This window comes from Neovison vison, chromosome 1 (assembly GCF_020171115.1).
Source record: "Neovison vison isolate M4711 chromosome 1, ASM_NN_V1, whole genome shotgun sequence".
NCBI classification, from domain to species: domain Eukaryota; kingdom Metazoa; phylum Chordata; class Mammalia; order Carnivora; family Mustelidae; genus Neogale; species Neogale vison.
The window spans coordinates 26,681,668-26,704,265 of NC_058091.1; the positions used below are offsets into that span (position 1 = coordinate 26,681,668).

General features: G+C 36.5%; 1 protein-coding gene across 2 annotated transcripts in view; it reads right to left on the minus strand.

The window, feature by feature from the left end:
* Positions 1–22,598, minus strand: part of LIN28B (lin-28 homolog B) — a 121,603-nt gene that overhangs the window by 46,872 nt on the left and 52,133 nt on the right. For both annotated transcript variants that reach the window (XM_044236255.1, XM_044236250.1), the window contains exon 3: positions 14,717–14,901. In XM_044236255.1, the coding sequence (XP_044092190.1) occupies positions 14,717–14,901 (185 nt within the window). The remainder of the gene's footprint in view (positions 1–14,716; positions 14,902–22,598) is intronic.

Genomic DNA, 22,598 nt, shown 5'->3' on the forward strand with positions numbered 1-22,598 from the left:
AAGTCTACATGAAGAACATCTTAAAAATGACAAATTAATCTTTTCAATATGATCAAATCAAAGGAAATTCCTTTGATTTACACTTCAATGTGAAAAGCAGTAATACTAAACAGAACAATTAACCTTCTTTCTAAACGAAATATATTAAAACTTCAACTCGTGAAGAAAAATCAAAAAGCTTAATCATGTGCTATTGCAGTGACACAAATGAAATACTGCTTGAAATGAAATGAAAGCAGTAAAACATTGGTATTATATTTTATTATTTTAAAAATCTCAGGTCAACACTGTTGAAAGGAACTGCATTATAATGAACACACTTCTTGGACTGTGTGGTTGGGTCAAAAGACGTGGAAGGTTAAGGAGAACAAAGAAAATAGTCGCTACCCTAGGAAAAATTTAGAATTAAAAAGGGGGTAATAAAAGAAACCATAAACATAAAAAAAGAAGAAGAAGAAGAAGCTTATATGTATACACCTAATAGATACATTTACCATGTATATATGCACTTCAAATATTTAAAGCTTACATACATTTTTATTCCTTAATTATTAATGATTAAAATCATGTAATCCTCATAGAAAGATTTCCAGACCATATGTTCAGTCTGTGTCATTTTTACTAATACATTTGTTAATATAAAATAAATTTTATTACATGGAACATTTAATTCTATATTATAGTCTGACATGATTATTCCACACAAATCCTAAAAATTAATAGTGGCAAATAGAATAACCATTTTACTGTCTTTTCCCACAATTTCATTCTTTAGAAGTTACTTCTTTTACTTCACAGTAAATTGTGGCTTTATAAAAAATAAAAGTTATCAAGTATAGGCCAGTTGAGGGGAAAAGTACAGTTTTAAATTAATAACAATCTTCATTTTATTATAAAGAGACCTTTATAGGAACCATTACATCTCTACTCTTTTGATAATGTACATTTAAAAAAATGGCAAAAATAAGTCTGAAATTACTTCATTATAATTTTTCAAAAACATTTTAAATGTGGAGGATTCAAAATAAGATAACCACCCTGCTACTGAGTAACTGGACCCTGGTAACTGTGGTAACTAAATTCAGAAGAATTTTAAGACAGAATGAAAAAAAAAAAAAAAACCCACTTTCTTTTGTAAAATAGTTTATGTAAAATTAAAACAGAATCCTTAAAATTACTTTATATTTCTTGCCACAAAGACATAAATCTTCACAAAATATTGTTCTATCATATATGTATATATACACACACACACACATATATATATATGATTTTAGAGTTGAACACTTTGAGTGATGGAACCAATTTCATATTTGTTAAGTATGCTAATTCTTTGTAATAAAAATTTTAATAGAGTTTTAATTTTTTAACTTGAAATGACAGAAATTAGATTAAACATATTATTCATGAAAAAAATGAGCCTGGATCTAAACCTCAACCCGATACAAAAATTAACTCTAAATAGACTGTTATGTAAATGTAAAACACAAAACCATAAAACTACAAGAAGAAAACACAGGGAAAAAATCTCTGTGTCCTGAGGTAAGCAATAATTTCTTAAACATAACATTAAATAAACATGACACAAAATAAGAGATTGATAAATGTCCTTATCAAAATGCAAAACTTTAGCTCTGTGACAGATATTTAAGGCAGTGATAAAAATAACCCACAAACTCAGAAATAAAAAAAACACCTGAGTCATATGTCTGACAAAGGATTAGTAGCTATAATTTTTATACAATGAGCTCTCAAAATGCAACAATAACAAACAATCCAGTAAAAACGGGCAAAAGGTATGAACAGACACTTCACCAAAGAAGATATAAGGATGACACAAAACATTTAAAAATGTCAATATCAGTAGCCATACAGGAAATGAAAATTAAAACCATTATATCACTACACATCTATTAGAATAGTTAAAATTTTTTAAAATTCTGATAATATCAAATGCTGACAAAGATACAGAGCAGCCGGAGCTCATATACTGTTGTTGGGAATTCAAAACAGTACCAACTCCCTGAAAAAAAAATTTGGCATTTTCTTATAAAGCTAAATAAACACCTATGGTCAAATAATCCAGCAATCCACTCCTAGATAAATGAAAACTTTGTTCACAAGAAAACCTATATATAAATGTTTGTAGAAACTCTGTTCATAATTGTCAAACTGGAAAAAAGCCAAATGTCCTCCCACAGAAGAATGGATCTACAGTGTTAAATCCATTCAATGGAATACTACTAAGCAATAAAAAAGCATGAACTATTGATACACTCAACAACTTGGATGAACTTCAAAGTCATTATGCTGAGTGAAAAAAGCCAATTTCAAAAGGTTACAAACAAAATTAAGCCCAAATTAGTAGAAGGAAAGAAATAACAAAGACCAGAGTGGAAATAAATGAAATAGAATGAAAAAGACAACAGAAAGATCAGTGAAACTAAGAGCCAGTTCTTCGAAAAGATAAATAGAAAAGACTGGCATGCCTGGAGGGCTTAGTTGGTTGAGCCTCTGCCTTCGGCTCAGGTCATGATCCCAGGGTCCTGGGATTGAGTCCTGCATCAGGTACCTTGATCAGCGAGGAGCCTGCTTCTCTCTCTGCCTGCCGCTCTCCTGCCTACCACTCTCCCTGCTTGTGCACTATCTCTCTCAGACAAATAAATAAGTAAAACCTTTTAAAAAATAAAATAGAAATGCCTTTAGCTACACTTACCAAGAAAAAAGGAGAGAGGATTCAAATAAATGAAATTAGAAATAAAAGAGGAGACATTGTAACTGACGCCACAGAAATACAAAGGCTCAAAACAGACTGTGAAGAACTATACACCAACAAACCGGACAACCTAGAAGAAATGGATAAATTCCTAAAAATATACAACCTATCAATACTAAATTATGAAGAAAAAAACATCTGAGTATACCAATTACTAATAAGGAGTAATAAAAAAATTTCCCAACAAGGAAAAGTCCAGGACTGTATTGCTTCACTGGTAAGCTGTACCAAACATTTAAAGAAGGATTAATATCAATCCATGTCAAAGACTTCAAAAATAAAGAAGAGAAGGGAACACTTCCAAACTCATTTTATCAGGCTAGCATTACCCTGATACCAAAACTAGACAAGGATACTGTAAGAAAAGAAAATTACAAGTCAGTATCCCTGATGAATAGAAATTCAAAATCCTCAAAAAAATAAATGTAATACATCATATTAGCAAAATAGAGAATAAAAGTCATATGGTCATCTCAATAGACACAGAAGAAACATTGGACACAATTCAACATCCATTCATGATAAAGTGGGTATAGAGGAATACACTCCAACATAATAAGGGCCATATATGACAAGTCTGCAGCTTAACATTATACAATGGTAAAAAGCTAAAAGTTTTTCTTTCAAGATCTGGAACAAGACAAGGATGCCCACTCTTGCCACCTTTATTCAACATAGTACTAGAAGACCCAGCCAAAGCAGGTACATAAGAAAAAAAAAAAAAAAAAAAGTCTTCCAAACTGGAAAGGAAGATATAACACTGTCTCCATTTGCAGATGACATGCTACAGAAGCCTCAGAAGATCCCACCAAAACACTGTTAGAACTAGTAAACAAATTCAGTTAAGTTGGAGAATACAAAATAAATATATATAAATCATTTGGTTCCTATACACTAACAGTGAACTATCAGAAAGAGAAATTAAGGAAACAGTGTCATATACAACTGCATCAAAAAGAATGATATATCTAGGAACAAATTTAACCAAGGAGGTGAAAGAGCTACACACTGAAAACTATAAGACATTAGTGAAAAAAAAAATTACAGAAAACACAAATAAATGAAAAGCTATTCTGTACTCATGGAAGAAATAATATTGTTAGAATGTCCATATCACCCAAAGTGATCTACAGATTCAATGGAATCCCTATCAAAATTGCAATGGCAGTTTTCACAGAAATAGTATACACACATCTAAAATTTGGAAGGAACCACAAAGTCGCTGAATAGTCAAAGAAACCTTGAGAAAGAACAAAGCTGGTGGCATTATATTCTGATTTCAAACTTTTGTGTTTTTTTTATTTTTATTTTTTAAAGATTTTATTTGACAGAGAGAGACACAGCAAGAGAGGGAACACAATCAGGGGGAGTGGGAGGGGAAAAGCAGGTTTCTTGCTGGGCAGGGAACCTGATGCAGGGATCAATCCCAGGACCTTGAGACCATTACCTGAGCCAAAGGCAGACACTTAACGACTGAGCCACCCAGGCACCCCAGATTTCAAAATTTATTATAAAAGAATAGTAACTAAACAGTATAGTACTTACATAAAAAGACTCATAGATCAATGAAACAGAACAGAAAGATCAGAAACAAACCCACACATATATGGTCAATTAATTTATGACATAGGAGCCTAGAATATACAATCAAGAAATGAAAGTCTCATCAATAAATGGTGTTAGGAAAACTGGGCAGTCACCTGTCAAAAAATAAAACTGGACCACTATCCTACACTGTGCACAAAAGCCAACTCAGAATAGATTCAAGACTTGAACATGAGGGGCACCTGGGTGGCTCACTGGGTTAAGCCTCTGCCTTCAGCTCAGGTCATGATCTGGATGGAGCCCCAATTCAGGCTCTCTGCTCAGCAGGGAGCCTGCTCCCCCCTCTCTCTCTCTGCCTGCCTCTCTGCCTACTTGTGAACTCTCTATCTCTGTCAAATAAATAAATAAAATATTAAAAAAAAAAAAAAAGAACATAAGACCCGAAACCACAAAACTCCTAGAAGAAAACATAAGATTTAAGCTCTCTAACATCAGCCTTGGCAATGATTTTTTTGGATTTGACAATAAAAGCAAAAATAAACATATCAACTAAATAAAACTAAAAGATTTCGACACAAAGGAAACCACTAAGAAAATGAAAAGGCAACATATAAAATGGGAGAAAGTATTTGCAAATTAATCTGATAAAGGGTTAATATTCAAAATATGTAAAGAACTAATACAACTCATTAGCAAACAAACAATCTGATTAAAAGTGGATAGAGGAACTTAACAGGTATTTTTTCAAGGAAAACATACAAATGGTCAACCGGTACATGAAAAGGTGCACAATATCACTAATCATCAGGGAAAGTCAAATCAAAAACACAATAAGACATCATTTCACACCTGGCTATTAACAAAAAGACAAGAAATAACAAATGTTGGCGAGGATGTGAAAAGGGAACCCTTATGCACTGTTAATAGTAGGAAAGAGAGGCTACATGTACGGCAGATTCTTATCACTGTGCTCGTTATTTTCACTTATATTACATTGCCCTATTTATCACAGTTTCTTTTGAACAGCTTTTTAAATATTTGGGAAGTATATATTGCCACCTTCCCCCTCCTGGTTCTCTGTACCCAACTGTCCCACTATTGGTGGGAATATAAATTATTCAGCCAAAATGGAAAACAATAGGGAGGTTTTTCAAAAAATTAAAGACAGAATTACCATATGATCCAGCAATCTCACTTCTGGGTATATATTCAAAGGAAATGAAATCATTGTCTCAAAGAGATGCCCGCCCTGCAACATGTCCTCTGTAGCATTATTTACGATAGTTAAGAGACAGAAACAAACTAAGACTCCACCAACAAATGAATGGATAATGAAAATGTGAGATACTTACACATACACACACATGAATACTAATCAGTCATAAAAAAAAGAAAGAAATTCTGTCATTTGGGACAACATGCATGGATTTTGAAAGCCTTATCCCGGGTGAAAGAAGACAGACAGAGAAAGACAAATACTGTATTTCCTTACTTATACTGGAATCTAAAGAAACCAAACTCATAGAAACAGAACAGATCAGTGGTTGCCAGAGGTTGATGTTGAGGGCTGGGTAAAACAGGTGAAGGTGATCAAAAGGTACAAACCTGCAGTCAAAAGACAAGCCAGTTCTGAGGTTTAATGTACAGTAATACATGGTGACTAAAGTTAACAATACTGTATAGTATATTTGAAAGTATATTTGAAAGTTGTTAATTGTAAATCTTCAAAGCTCTCATCACAAGATAAAGACTGCAACTGTGAAGTGGTGGGTGTTAACAAAGCTTATTGTGGTAATCATTTCCCAATATATACATATATGAAATCATTATGTTGAACACATTATAGCTAATAAAACTGAGGGGGAAAATGTATAATTACACTCCTAGTTATGAAAAGACAAAATTATAGTGATATGGGGTCAGTGGTAGCCAAGCGTTTTAGGTGGAGTAGGAGTAGCTACAAAAAACAGAGTGGGGGAAAAAGACAGAGGGTCAGGACACTCGGTGGCTTAGTTAAGAGTCTGACTCTTCATCTCAGCTCAGGTCTTGATCTCAGGGTTATGAATTCAAGCCCCATGCTGAGCTCCACACTAGGCATGGACCCTACTTTAAAAAAAGGGAAATTTGGGGGGTGGGAGAATGTTCTGAATCCAGATTATGATGGTAACTACATGAACACATGTGTGAAAATTCATAGAACTGTGCACCAAAAGAAAAAGTCAATTTTACTATACCACAATTTAAAAAATAAAATAAAAACAACTCTCTAAGCAAAACAAAATACCCAGAAATATATCAATGCTTACTTTTTAAAATAGATATTAACAGGAATTCTAGCTTTCTAATACTTTAGCAAATCAAAGCAAGTATTTAATATCATTATTTTAAAATTTTGTAGGCTATGAGTTTGAAAATATGTCTATAAGTAAGAAGTACTCAAAAACTGATGAGAACATGTCAAAAGAGTACAGAAGAGGGGATGGGATAACTGGGTGATGGGTATTAAGGAGGGCACGTGCTGTGATGAGCACTGGGTGTTATCCACAACTAATGAATTGTTGAACACTACATCAAAAATTAATGATGTACTATACGCTAACTGAACATACTAAAAAAAATTTAAAATTTAAAAATAAATAAATAAATGACATAGAAACCAGCTGGAAGGGCCTCTTAGTGACAGAATCTGAAAGAACTGAGCATTAAAGTAAATATTGGAATTTATTGAAAGAAACAGAAACTCATGATTTGTATTGGGACAATAAATAAGTGAAAAAATGGAAAGTGTGATAAAGAATGGGATATTTACATAACCTCAAGGTGTCTCATCACAAATTGCTAATTAATTATGAAAAGAAAATGTAGCGGGAAAAATCAAAATCTTCTGCCATCTAATCGGATACAATGAGAAGAATGTGGCATCACTTCCATGACATTCTTGTCAAAGAGAACAACCTCAATCTAATCATAAGGAACTACCAGACAAACACAGGCTGTGATCTGGCTTCATCCTGGTGTTTTTCCACTTGTCCCTCTAACCCTAATACCGCCTGTAAACTAAAAGTCAGATCGAAAGGATTTTGTTAGGTTCAAGATACACATTTTTGCATAATACTTCCAATTTAAGGAAACATAAGTGTTGGAGAAATAAGTTTAAAGACACTCGCATGAATTCCAAATATGGCACATTCCATAAAACTGTTGGCCTAATCTCTTTAACAAGTTAGTGTCATAGAATTCCTTCCTAAAAAGGATGTGTGTGTGTGTGTATAGGTGTGTGAGCGTACATGTACGTGTGTGTGTAGGGAAGGGGTGTTCTAGATTACAAGAGACTTAAGAGAGATAAAACTAGGGGTGCCTGGGTGGCTGAGTTGGTTGAACAATGGATTGTTGGTTTCTGCTCGGGTCATGATTTAGGGGTCACTGAATCATGCCCCATGTCGGGCTTGGCAGGGAGACTGCTTGAGATTCTCCCCTCCCACTGCCACTTCCCTCTCTAAAATAAATAAGTAAAATCTTTTTAAAAAAAGACATATAACTAACTGAAAGCCATGTTCCTTAACTGCATTCTGATTTGAAAAAAGCAGCCAGAAAAGATAAGTTTTGGACAAATGGGGATTTTTTTTTTAAGACTTTACTTATTTATTTGAGACAGAGAGAGATCACAAGTAGGCAGAGAGGCAGGCAGAGAGAGAGGGGGAAGTGGGTTCCCTGCAGAGCAGAGACCCCCCGATGCGGGGCCCAATCCCAGGACCCTGAGATCATGACCTGAGCCGAAGGCAGAGGCTTTAACCCACTGAACCAACCAGGTGCCCAAATGGGGAATTTTAAAAATGTATCAGGTATTACATGTTACTTTTTTTAAAAAAAGATTTTATTTATTTGACAGAGAGAGACACAGTGAGAAAGGGAACACAAGCAGGGGGAGGGGGAGAGGGAGAAGCAGGCTTACTGCTGGGCAGGGAGCCCGATGTGGGGCTGGATCCTGGGACGCTGGGATTATGACCTGAGACACCTAGGTACCACAGATATTAGATGCTATTAAGGAAGTACTATTTTGATGGAAGAGGAGGTATGATATTACACCATTATGCACCTATAATATACTTTAAAACTTTAAAAAAAATTCCCAAAATGTTTACAATTACTGCATTATGGATGTGGATATATATGGGTGATGATCATAGCATTTTTTCAACTTTTTTGTATTCTGAAAATTTTCATAATAAAAAGTAAAGGGGAGGGCAACTGGCTGGGTCAGTCAACAGAGCATGTGGCTCTTGATCTCAGGGTTCTGAGTTTGAGCCCCACATTGGGGGTAAAGTTTAGATAAAAAAAGAAAAAAACTAAATGCGGCACCTGGTTAGCTCAGTCAGTAGAACATGAGACTCTCAATCTCAGGGTCATGAATTCAAGGCCCACATTGTGCATAGAGCCCACTTAGAATTTTTAAAAACTAAGAAATTAAAAAGTAAAATGGAAGGAAACAGAAGTATCACACAAAATATTCAGAAAAAAAAAAAAAAACAGTGTAACAAAAATTAATCCAAGAGCTGTTCCTTTAAAAAAAATAAAAAACTTAAGGAAAAATGTAACAAAAATAGATAATGGGAAATAACTAGAAAATCTAGACTATTTTAAGATCTTTGAGGATATTTTACATAACTAAGCAAATAAACATGAAAATCTGGATCAAAGCACAATTTTATTCTCTTTATTGAGGCTTTCTCCAGAAGCATAGTTAATAACCATAGAAAAAGTCAAGAAAGTTACAAAAGATCTCTGAAGTCTTTTGAGCATTTAAAGGGCAGAGGACATGAACAGACATTTCTGCAAAGAAGACATCCAGATGGCCAACAGACACATGAAAAAGTGCTCCATATCACTCGGCATCAGGGAAATACAAATCAAAACCACAATGAGATATCACCTCACACCAGTCAGAATGGCTAAAATCAACAAGTGGGACGCCTGGGTGGCGCAGTTGGTTGGACGACTGCCTTCGGCTCAGGGCGTGATCCTGGAGTCCCGGGATCGAGTCCCACATCAGGCTCCCAGCTCCATGGGGAGTCTGCTTCGCTCTCTGACCTTCTCCTCGCTCGTGCTCTCTCTCACTGTCTCTCTCTCTCAAATAAATAAATAAATAATCTTTAAAAAAAAAAATAAAATCAACAAGTCAGGAAATGACAGATGCTGGCGAGGATGCGGAGAAAGGGGAACCCTCCTACACTGTTGGTGGGAATGCAAGCTGGTGCAGCCACTCTGGAAAACAGCATGGAGGTTCCTCAAAATGTTGAAAATAGAACTGCCCTATGACCCAGCAATTGCACTACTGGGTATTTACCCTAAAGATACAAATGTAGTGATCCAAAGGGGCACGTGCACCCGAATGTTTATAGCAGCAATGTCCACAATAGTCAAACTATGGAAAGAACCTAGATGTCCATCAACAGATGAATGGATAAAGAAGATGTGGTATATATACACAATGGAATACTATGCAGCCATCAAAAGAAACGAAATCTTGCCATTTGCGACAACATGGATGGAACTAGAGTGTATCATGCTTAGTGAAATAAGTCAAGCGGAGAAAGACAACTATCCTATGATCTCCCTGATATGAGGAAGTAGTGATGCAACATGGGGGCTTAAGTGGGTAGGAGAAGAATCCATGAAACAAGATGGGATAGGGAGGGAGACAAACCATAAGTGACTCTTAATCTCACGAAACAAACTGTGGGTTGCTGGGGGGAGGGGGGTTAGGAGAAGGGGGGTAGGGATATGGACATTGGGGAGGGTATGTGCTTTTGGGTAAATTGGAAGGGGTGGTGAACCATGAGAGACTATGGACTCTGAAAAACAATCTGAGGGGAGTGAAGTGGTGGAGGGGTGGGAGGTTGGGGTACCAGGTGGTGGGTATTATAGAGGGCACGGCTTGCATGGAGCACTGGGTGTGGTGAAAAAATAATGAATACTGTTTTTCTGAAAATAAATAAATTGGAAAAAAAAAATAAAGGGCAAATCAGTACATTGGAGACTGTTCCAAACATCAGTTAACACTGCCACATACTGCTCTCTCACTGTTTCAGTTTCTACGCAGGGGTCTATGCTTATTTGATTATTGTATTGCAGCCTGTCTTTGTCACTTTACAAAAAGGGTAGAATGCTAATCCTAGTGACAAAAACTATAAACATCTTGAACTATGCAGTTGGAAATCGTAAGATACCAAATTGTGTAAAAGCCTTTATCACAGTAAGACATACAACAAACACAAGCAGTTATTCACCTTCTGGTCACCACTAACTTCTACCCTCTCGTTCTTTCTAGCACTCCAAGTGCAGCAATTCTAGAACCCCATCTGTAACCCACTCACCATGAGCCTGCCACCTAGTTTATACTGTATAATCCATCATTACAACCGCTCCCTTGCATACATTGTCAGTGCCTTCGCTTCTCCCCCTTTGTTATTCTCAACTAGGAAAGCCCCAACTCTAATTATATCCATCTCTGTGCCTATTCCACTGTTCACAAAATCACCAGTGGCTGGAGAAAGAACACAATCATACCAACTGACATTACTTTAAATTCATGTCCACTTATCTTCAGTGGGTTTTTGGTATAGCCTGGAATTCTACCTTTTCTCCATAATGCCTTCACTCTTTTAATTTCTTATTTCAGATTTTTAAAAAAGTACTTATGTATTTATTGAGAAAGAGAGAGAGAGAGAGAGAGAATGTGTGCACTTGATTTGGGGGAGAGGCAGAAGAGAACCTTTAAGCAGAATCCCCACTGAGCGTGGAGCCTGACATGGGGCTTGATCTTACAACCCATGAGATCGTGACCTGAGCCGAAACCAAGAGTCAGACATTTAACCAACTGAGCCACCCAGGAGCCCCTTGATTTCCTATTTCATACGTTCTCTCTTTTTAAATCTCCAAACCTCCTTTCCTAAGCAAGGAAAGGACTCCAGCAAGCGTCCTCCTCTTCCCTGCGTGCTCAGTCTTCCCTCTCCAGTGGACACATAAGCAGGTTATACATTCTTTGCCTCAGCTACTGCTTCATTTTTCTGCTCTCATTTAGAGGAAAACTCAAAAAATTGTCTACACTTGTTGTCTCCACTTCCTCGCCTTTCCTTCTGTTGAACACAACCCACTTAGACTTTCATTCTCAACAGTCCACTGAATCTGAACTTGTCAACTTCACTGGTGACTTCCTTGTTGCTAAATGCTCAAGTCTTGGTGGTCATCTTAATAATTTCACTACCAGTACCATTCCAACACTGGGGACCCCTTCCTTCTTGAAATACTTCTTTCCTTGACTTCTCAGACAAAATCCTCTTGATTTTCCTATTTCTCTCCTTCTAACATAATGCCCTTTACTATTCCTCCTACTTTTCCTGATCCCTAAGTGCTGGAGTGCCCTTGGGCTGAGTTTTCTTCTCTTTTCCATGTATAATCCCTCTGACGGTGATCTCATTCAATCTTAAGGCTGTAACTATCATTCTGCTGGTTACTGTCAAGTTTTTCTCTATAGCCTTGGAACTCCATACTCATGTATCCATCTGCCATATCTATTTTCCCATTTGGATGTCTACTATAAATCTCCAGCATATATATATCTGAGACCATACTTCTCATTTCCTCCTGCTCCTTCCCTAATCTTCCCTCTCTTGGTAAATGACCCCTCCATCCCTCTGGTTACTCAGGCCAAACAAACCTTGGAGTCATCCTGAATATTCACTTTCTCTCACGGTCCACATCTGATCCAACAGTAAATCCTGTTGTCTCTACTTTCACAATGTCAGGATTTTTGTTCCTCACCTCTATTGCTACCATCCCAATCTGAACCACCATTACCTCTTCTCTGCATTAATGAAACTGCCTCAGAATTGAGTTAAATTATAGGACATCCAGCTGGTGTTACGGAGGACTGCTTAGTGTGGGGGTAAAATCTCCACACATTCGGTGTCAGAAACCAAGTGCTGCGTAAAAGTAAAGGAGATTAAAAAAAAAAAACGTAAAGGAGATACACAAGAGAAGAACAATAGGGAAGAACAGGGTTTTTCACAGTGGGAAAGAAGAAAACAAGAGTTCTTTCCTAAACAGAAAACTTCCAAATCAACCACAGCAAATGAACACCTTGATAGAAACATGAGCAAAAGAAAAAAAACATATATTTCATAGAAGAAAAAAATGAAAATTGACATAAAATTATATTTAACCTCTAATCAAAGGATGCAAAGGAAAAAAAGAGCTGTATCTCTTAACCTATCTGAGAGAAAGAGAGACAGAAAGTGTGGGCACGAGCAGGGGGAAAGGCAAAGGGAAAGGGAAAGAGAGAATCTCCAGCAAAATCCCCACGAGCACACAGCCTAATAAGGGGCTCAATCCCTGACCCCAACCAAAGTCAAGAGTTGGATGCCCAATCAACTGAGTCACCCAAGTGCTCTGGAAAAGATTTTTTAAATGACATCATACAGGGTCACCTGGCTAGCTCATATGGTAAGGCATGTGACTCTTGTTCTCAGGGTTCAGAGTTTAAGCCCCATATTGGGCATGGAGACCACTTTAAAAAAAAATTCGGGGGAGCCTGGGTGGCTCAGTCAGTTAAGCCTTGGTCTTTGGCTCAGGTCATGATCTCAGCGTCCTGGGATTAAGCCCCACAGGCAGGCAGGCCAGGCTCTCTGCTCAGCAGGAATTCTGCTTCTCCTTCTCCCTCTGTCTCTCTCCACTGCTCATGATCTTTCTCTCTCTCAAATAAATAAAATCTTTAAAAATAAAATAAATTGGGAAAAAAAAAACCATTCAAAATGTATATTTAAGGGGAGCCTGGCTGGCTCAGTTGGTAGAGCACGTGACTCTTTTTTTTTTTTTTTTTTAAAGATTTTATTTGTTTATCTAACAGACAGAGACCACAAGTAGACAGAGAGGCAGGCAGAGAGAGAGAGAGGAGGAAGCAGGCTCCCTGCTGAGCAGAGAGCCCGACGCGGGACTCGATCCCAGGACCCTGGGATCATGACCCGAGTCGAAGGCAGCGGCCTAACCCACTGAGCCACCCAGGCGCCCTGAGCACGTGACTCTTGATTTTGGGATTATAAATTCAAACCCTATATTAAATGCAGAGATTACTTAAAAAAATAATAAAAATCTTAAAAATAAAATAAAATGACATCATTCAATGAAAAGTCTCATTTTTTAAGGGGTTGTATATTGGCCCTAATCATTTCTGGAGAATAGTTTGGAAATAGATAGTAAAAATTTTTAAATGCATTGTTCTTGATCTAGATTTTTCAATATTTATTCCAAGGATATAATCAGACAATTTTTCAAAAATGTACACATATGGATTCCACTTTGGTACTACTGATAATGTTCAAACATTCAAAATAGCCTAAATTTAACAAATTACTTTAACCTTGTTTAAATTCTGGTGCATTCAAAAAATAAATTGTGATATCTTCACACAGTGGGAATTTACGCAGGTGCTAATGACCACTATGAAATGTTCCTTGATATAATGTTAAGTGAAAAAAAAATGCTAGTTTCAAAAATACTCCATATATATTATGATTCCCACCTTAGTTAGGATTCTAAGTGAATTTTTTCCTGATTTTTTTATATTTTTTATATTGTTCAAATTTTTTATGCACCGGTTATCTTTTAAAAACAGACAAAATAATAAAGGTATTTTCATTTTAAAAAACAGGTGACAGGACGCCTGGGTGGCTCAGTGGGTTAAAGCTTCTGCCTTCAGCTCAGGTCATGACCTCAGGGTCCCAGGATCGAGCCCCGCATCGGGCGCTATGCTCAGTGGGGAGCCTGCTTCCCTCTCTCTCTGCCTGCCTCTCTGTCTACTTGTGATCTCTCTCTCTGTCAAATAAATAAACTAAATCTTTAAAAATAAATAAATAAAAGCAGGTGAGGTGTTAGTAAGTCCAAGCACTGTCTGTTGAGAACTCCTCATTTGTGATCTCAGAACAGTCTGGTGAAAATAGTGCAGAGTTCAAATTGTAAGATAGACTATATTCCTTTTTTTTTTTTTTTAAGATTTTATTTATATATTTGTAAGAGAGAGATAGAGAGAGCACAAGCAGGAGGGTAGCAGGCAGAGGGAGAAGCAGGTTTCCCCTCTGAGCAGGGAGCCTGGTGCAGGACCAGGACCGTGGGATGATGTCCTGAGCAGAAGGCAGTCACTTAATCAACTAAGCCACCCAGGCATCCTGATAGCCTATATTCCTGATAAAGTTTATTCATCTATACAATGGTGGCATTTATTTACTTTGGCTAATTTATTTACTATTGGCTAAGTCCAATAACATAATAAAAATGAAAAAAAATTTCAGAATTTTTTTCCAAATACAATAAACTCATAAACTAACAAAGTAAAATGATTACCTATCTCCCTTTGGTTTTCTTTTTTGTAGTGTCTTCCCTTTGGGTCTTCTTTCACTTCCTAAACAGGGGCTCCCACCAGGTCCAGTTACCCGTATTGATTCAAGGCCTTTGGAAGATTTTTTAAATGTGAATTCCACTGGTTCTCCTTCTTTTAGGCTTCTAAATCCTTCCATGAATAATTTGCTCTGTAAAGTACAGGGGAGGGAGAGAGAGAAAGAGAAATCACGATTATTAATACTTTATAAGTTTTCTCTATGACTTAAAAATTAATATAGCAAGATAGTCATTGCTACCCATTATAAATCATAAAGTCTCTTTAAGCTCAGTAAAAGTTATACCATTTGGCAATACTTACAAAAATTTTAATGTGCACATTATTTGACCCAGCAATTCCACTCTGGGCACTTTCCTACAGACATACTCACACACAAAAGTTCAAAAACAGAAGGAGAAGAGGACCTACACCAAAATTCACTACAGTACTATCTGTTAAAAAAAAATTACAACTGCCCTCATGTCCATCAATGGGAAACCGATTACACAAATTACAGCAGAGCTATATTATGTAGTACTATTAGGCCATTAAAAGAAGATCTATACGTCTTGCCATTTAAGACATGGATGGACCTAGAGGGTATTATCCTAAGTGAAATGAGTCAAACAGACAAAGAAAAAACTATATGATTTCACTTATATGTGGAATCTAAAAAAACAAAACAAACAAAACAGAAATAGATCCACAAATACAGAAAACACACTGATGGTTGGGGCAAAATGGATGAAAGGTAGTGGGAGATACACACTTCCAGTTATGGAAAGAATAAATCACCTGGTAAAAAGTCAAAGAGAATATAGTCAGTAATAGTGTAACAGCACCATATGGTAACGATTGTAGCTACACTTGCTGTGAACACAGCATAATGTATAAACTTGTATGCTGTACATGTGAAGCTAATGTAACATTTTGGGTCAACTCTACTTCAATTAAAAAAACATAATTTTAAAAAAGATCTACACGTATTAATGTGAAAAAATAAACATGTAATATCACTGAGTAAAAATATATAGGGAAGGACAGCATATCTACCATAATTTCATCTATGCAAATAAGTTTTTAACAGATAAATGCTTATTTTTATAAAGATAGGGTTTCACACAACAGTCATTTTCTTCAGTCTTTTGTTTTGTTTTGTTTTTGGAAAATGTGGAAGGTTGTTGGTATACATATTATTATAATTTCAAAGGAAACAGATTTTTTAATTTTTTTTTTTTTTTTACATTTTATTAGATTTTTTAATTTAAAAGATGGTTGATTTTTGTGGGGAAAAATGTTCCTGATTGCAAAAGTGTAACCTTGGTTACAAATATTAATTGGCTCTTTTGATCTAACTCTTTTCATCAAAGCCAATGTGTGAATTCAAAATATACCAAAAATAAATCGTTAGTTTTATTTCTTAAGACACCTTTGTGTATTTTATGGGTCTAATTTGGAACATCATGTAGTTTTCAAAGACTTTTATGAATTTGGGGGTAAAAGGAAGCAAAACTAAATATGATGGAGCCCTTAGGTCAAGTCCATTTCTTTAAGTAAATAGCTATGCGGCTTCGAATGAGCCATTCCATCTCTTTTCTGTTTATCCATAAATTTAAGGGATTTGAGTTTCCCCACGTGTGTTCTGTGGCACAATGGTTCTGAGAAAGACTCCTTGAAAAAAGGATTTTGTGGTCAAATAAGTTTGTGAAATGGTCTATCTTGCTTCTCCTCAGTTGAGTCACATTAGCATATCAAAGTCTCTGAAATTCTATACCCCTCCCCTCCACCACCTAAATAAAAATCTTGTTTGACTGTGTGTATTTAACCCAGCAATTTCCTGACCAAACCGATCCCGGAGCCCGCCCTTTATGGCTGCGGTTGACAAGCCCACCTAGCGAGATACTGGACCACAAAGTCTTTCCTCCTCCCAAGTCCATGACTCTAAAGGCAGCTGAGTAACAACATACAACTGAATAATTATATGGGACGAATAAAAACAACACTTCAAAATTTAAGATTAAAGGAGACTATTCACGGTGAAAGTGATATGACACATGAAAACAAGGTTTTTAACCAGTCATCCGATGCTTCAAAATCCTTCATGTGGAAGTCTGCAAATTGGCACCAGCTTCTTTGCTGTCAGATGCTATGCAGAAGTCAGGAGGAAAGAATCACAATTGCCTATGCTCTTTAAAATTAAATATATATATACATTATATGTATATATATACAACTATATATATATATATAGTTCTTAAAGCTTTATTTAATATTTTCATATCTTATTTTTTCCTCCTAGGCTTTATCCTCACTAATTATAAATAGTCCTTTTGCTTTCATTTCCTTTCTTACTCCTTACTCAAGAAAGTGCAGATTATCAAATCAGATGGAAGTCAAGCATACATGAGTCAATGATAGTAATTAAGAAAATGAAGGGAAAACAGTTTTAATTAGAGCTATCATAGGTTCATATGTTTTTTGCTGTAATAAAAATTCCATCACTTATTTTCTCACAGTGCCTAGTATATGGGTGTTCTTTATTTTCTATTATAATTTTTGATAGGTTTCATTAATAAATTGAATTACTTCTCCAAATTAAAGTTAAAATTCTACCCTTATGGTCCGTTAAGTTCTGGCTTTTCTTCGTGGTATTCCTAAGGAATATTTTTTAAAAATTCTATCTCGTATTACTCCTTCCCCATATTAGTACATAAGGCAATTCAGATTCATACTAATTGACAAGAATTATTGACAAGGAACAATAATATCCCTAAGAAATTATAATCGCTTTGCAAGAAACAGATAAGGATTCAGAGATTATTGTATCTTTGTTACTATATCAAAATTGCTGTCACATTGGTGGGAAAGATTTGTTGAAAGATAGGGAATTCTCTATTATTTCTTCACAAAAAATCAACTTCTCCCCTTGACTCAAAAATTTTTATTAAAGGTGCCTCCATTTTTCCAGTCACACTATTTCCAATCCTTAATTATACCCAAACCATTCACTGAATCTTGTGAATTCTTACTTCACAATCTGTATCATTGGCCCAAACCATTTTGTTGGATTGCCACTGCCCTACTTCAGGCCCTAACTATCTCCTACCCAGATGAGCGTAATGGTTTCCTCATTGCTATTAAAACGTCGAGTGTCCTCCCTACTCCACAGCATCTTCCATATCCACACAGTCTCTCAGAATAAATCTTACCCTACTAGTCTCCTGTCTCAATATTCTAAAGTATCTCTCCTAGACTGTATGTAGGTTGAGATGATTCATAATCTTATTTTTAGTATGCCTTCCAATTCTTTTCCCATTACTGTAAATCACAATTTCTCCATTAGTAAAGCCGGCTGACTTCTACTTCCCTGAAAACACTTTATTTTCTCATCTCCACACTCCAGCTTATGCTGGTAGAGACGCACACTCCTAGTCAGAACTGCCTGTCAAAATCTTACTCAATATTCCAGACACAGTTCAAATGATCCTTTGTGTAATCATCCTCAACAGATGCAAGTTGTAAATTCTCTCCTCTTTCATTTAATTGATTCTTCTGTAGAGTTTTCACAATATACTGCTGTATATGAAGGTACTTGCCTTACTTTTTATTTGTTCTTTTGGCTTTATCTTCTCCTGAAGGCCAGGAATTTTGATATATATCTTAGTATCTCCCAAAGGGCTTATTTAGCAAAATGCCTGCAGATAGATATCATTCAGTATGTACTTAAAAGAACTGTAGACTTAGCAACAGTTAAGATCCTTAAGGGTTATTTAATCCAACTCCCCCTTGGGGGAAAAAAAAAAAAAGGTGAACTGCAGTTGAAGGAGTGAAGAAGTGAACTGCTCATGCAAATTCAAATTTTTCAGCTTCTATGTCTACTACATAAAATAAATTCTCATATTTTTAATGTCAAGGTGACACTGTGTATGGTACAAGTGGGATAGAATACTTACATACTTACAGGATTATAATGTTTCATGGTAATAGCCTTATTCCCTAACTCCATTCCTTGTTCTTCTTTCTTCCACCCATATTCTCTAGTCATCCTCATTGAGGTGCCATACAATCCATCAAATTCTGCCTATGGTGAACAGATTTATGTAGAATTTTCAGAATTCTAGATTTTTGAAATACAGATTTATGTTGATTTTCCCTTGACCTACACATAAGACCTTCATAAGGCAAGACTCTGGTGTTTGGGCTTATATCCCAACTGTGCCATTTGTTTGGACAAAATGAAAATTTATTCTCTATAGGACAGCATCACAGTTATTGAAGGAATAAATGAACAAAGGAAAGAAGGAGCATTTAGAAAAAGGTGCTGACATGAACACTAAGATATCAGGCACTTACAATAAGGACAGGCCAATTTTGAATGTGTTCCTACTAATTCATCTGACACTTTTCATTCATGTTCTTCTTCCTCCAATCAAATAAGGTGACCTTTTCTCCCACTTCTCTTTATTCCAAATTTTAAAATTCATTGTGGCTCAAATTTATTTCAGAACTAGAAAAATACTGGCTTTCGATTTCCTTGTTATACTCCCTTTCCTCTTCCCAATCATTTTAAAATGACTTGCAAAGAATGGCAGTAATATGGAGACAAACGAGAATGGTCCAAATGCTATACTTTATTTGTCAAGTACCTCTATCCAACCTTCCAGTTAGTAATAGGATCATTTATTGCTCTTGGCACATGCTATTTCTTTCCAACTAGACTGGGAAGGCCCTGAAGTGTTGCTACAGTTTTGTGTTTGGTTATCCTTAGAAGAAAGAGTATATTTTCTTCTCTAGGAAACTTAAGCTGACTTCTAATCAAGATGGTCTCATGTTATTCTTCAAAAGCCACCAAACTGACAGTAAAATAATAAAAAGAAACAGACTTAGAAGAAGGATGTCTTCTGAGACACCCATCAGGGTGTCTGGGTGGCTTCGTTGGTTAAGTGCCTGACTCTTGATTTTGGCTCAGGTCACAAACTCAAGTTGTGAGATCAAGCCCTGTGTCAGGCTCCACCTGACTGTGCCGTCTGCTTAGGATTCTCTCTTTCTCTCTCCCTCTGCTCCCACCTTGAAATGAAAAAAAGAAAAAAAAAAAAGCCTCTCCCTCTGCCCCCCTAAAAAAAGAGGGGTGCCATCAACAGAAAGCAAATGCAAGAAATTTCTGGAAGTTAGAAAGCCGACTGGGGTACCAGGCTGGCTCGGTCAGAAGACCATGTGACTCTTAATCTTGGGGATGTGAATTTGAACCCCACATTGGGTATAGAAATTCCTTAAAAAAAGAGAGCTCATTGATTAATTAAATTGAAGGAGCCACACCCTAGATAAACCAATAAAGCAGGCTACAGCAGAAGGAGAAACCAATATTCCTAATATTATACCCCAAAGAGGCTGTGTGGAGACTCAACATGTACAATGAAAAGCAAGAGTGAGAAGTGGGCTTGGAACCCAGGGGATTAATGGAAGGTTTGTAAGGGACTAGATGCTTTTATCCTCTATCCCTATTCCTACCTCACATGTGCAAACAGCCAAACATTATCCCAAAACAATTGTAAGGCTGTTCTCTTAAGACACTGAAGGTAATATCTGGACAACTGGTGAAATAATGGATCCTACACACAAATCCTTATTTATTCTGGCAATTTAGACTGGGTTAGAGAAAGACTATCTCCCTACCCACTCAACCTTCAATCATTCCTATCTCTCATTCTTATCCCTCATGCATATATCTGTAGGGCCAACTAAGAATCACAAAACATGGGCGCCTGGGTGGCTCAGTGGGTTAAGCCACTGCCTTAGGCTCAGGTCATGATCCCAGGGTCCTGGGATCCAGCCCCGCATCGGGCTCTCTGCTCAGCAGGGAGCCTGCTTCCCTTTCTCGCTCTCTGCCTGCCTCTTTGTCTACTTGTGATCTCTGTCTGTCAAATAAATAAATAAAATCTTAAAAAAAAAATCACAAAACATGCAGCATAGTAAAAAAAGATCAAGATAAATGAGGAAAGAAAGGAAATTTCATGCACCATCTAATCAGTATCTCCAGAGATATCTGAAACAATGTAACATCATAAAACAAAACAACCATAACCAGAGAATTTAAAAAGCACTCTCATAAAGTAAAAAATGATTATTGAAATCAAGTGGGATAGAAGTAAAAGATTAGAAAGTCACCCGGGACATAGAAAAAAGGACCCCCCAAAATGAAATATATGAGAAAATATTTCAGAAGTAAAGAGGACTAATCTAAATGGGAGAGATAACAAAAAAAGATGAAGGGGTGCCTGGGTGGCTCAGTCAGTTAAGCAGTTGCCTTCAGCTCAGGTCACAATCTCAGGGTCCTGGGACAGAACCCACTGGGAACCCATTGGGCTCCCTGCTCAATGGGGAGTCTGCTTCTCCCTCTCCCTCTGCCTGCTGCTCCCCCGCTTGTGCTCTCTCTCTCCGTGTCAAATAAATAAATAAAATCTAAAAACAAACAGAAAACAAAGACGATGAAAGAAGAAAAATGAAATATAAGAGAATTGCCCAGAGCTAAGGGAAATGCCAAGGAGAGGCTCTATACTGGGTGGAGGCATTACTGAAACATTTATATAAGATGTACATTTTTTAGTGCATGGAGAGAGAAATGTTAATGGGGACTGAAGATAATAATCCAAACTGACATAACAGTTTAACCACATGCTTGTGCAGCAGTATCATTAATACATGTCTGTGATAACCAGAAACCTTGTTTTAAGGGTACTATTAAGGGTGTGACCAAAAATGAGGTTGAAAAACGCTAGTTAAAGCCAGATAACGGAAAATTTTAATTGCCAGCCCAAGCATTTTATTCTATCTAAAATAAAAATCTACTTGATTTTTTTTCCTGGCTTTTAGATTGAATGTGTGTTTAAAAAAATTTAACTTCTTTGGCAATACTGTGAATGTGTGGGGGATATGAGCAACCTATGTGGGGGTGCCTGCTACAAGGTACAATCATAACCTTAGCAAGAGATTCTTACAACTAATCTGAAAGATGAAAGAAGGAATTGATTTTGCAAAACACTTAAGGAGTCATACTATCATCTGTTCTAAATTATTACTTGTCCCATGTAACAATTCACTGTTAAAATGGATAGTGATGTTCTAACAGTAATACATGTTTACAAGATGGTCCAAGAGCTTCACCAAGAAAGGATCATCTAACTCAGTCACCTAGGAGACAACTCTAAAAATCACAATCTGGCTTTTTCCTTTCTTTTTTACTATCATTCCTTGAACACATCAGTATCTTGATAGTTGACTCTCTAACTATAACAATAACTTTAAATGATTCACTCCATTTTTACTCAGCAGGGAATCTTCTTGAGGGTCTCTCCCTCTCTCTCTCTTTCCTTCTGCCCCTCCCCCCATGCTTACATTTTCTCTCTCTCTCTAAAATAAAATAAATGAATCTTTAAAAAAATTAAATCGTAGGGGTGCCTGGGTGGCTCAGTGGGTTAAGCCACTGCCTTCAGATCAGGTCATGATCTCAGGATCCTGGGATCGAGTCCTGCATTGGGTTCTTTGCTCAGCAGGGAGCTTGCTTCCCTCTCTCTCTCTCTGCCTGCCTCTCTGTCTACTCATGATCTCTCTCTGTCTAATAAATAAATAAAATCTTTAAAAAAATTAAATCATAGAAGAATTCTAGTCCAATAAAGCTGGGTGATAGATATGTTTAAAAAAAAATACAAAACCTCACAGATTCCTGCATAACAGTTAATGTAGATTAAAGAGCTGAAAAACTTCATGAAAATTCAAATATATTGTTTCTTTTCAACATTTTTATGAGGCAAAGACTGTTTTTCTCTAATGTAGTAGTGGAAAAATATACTG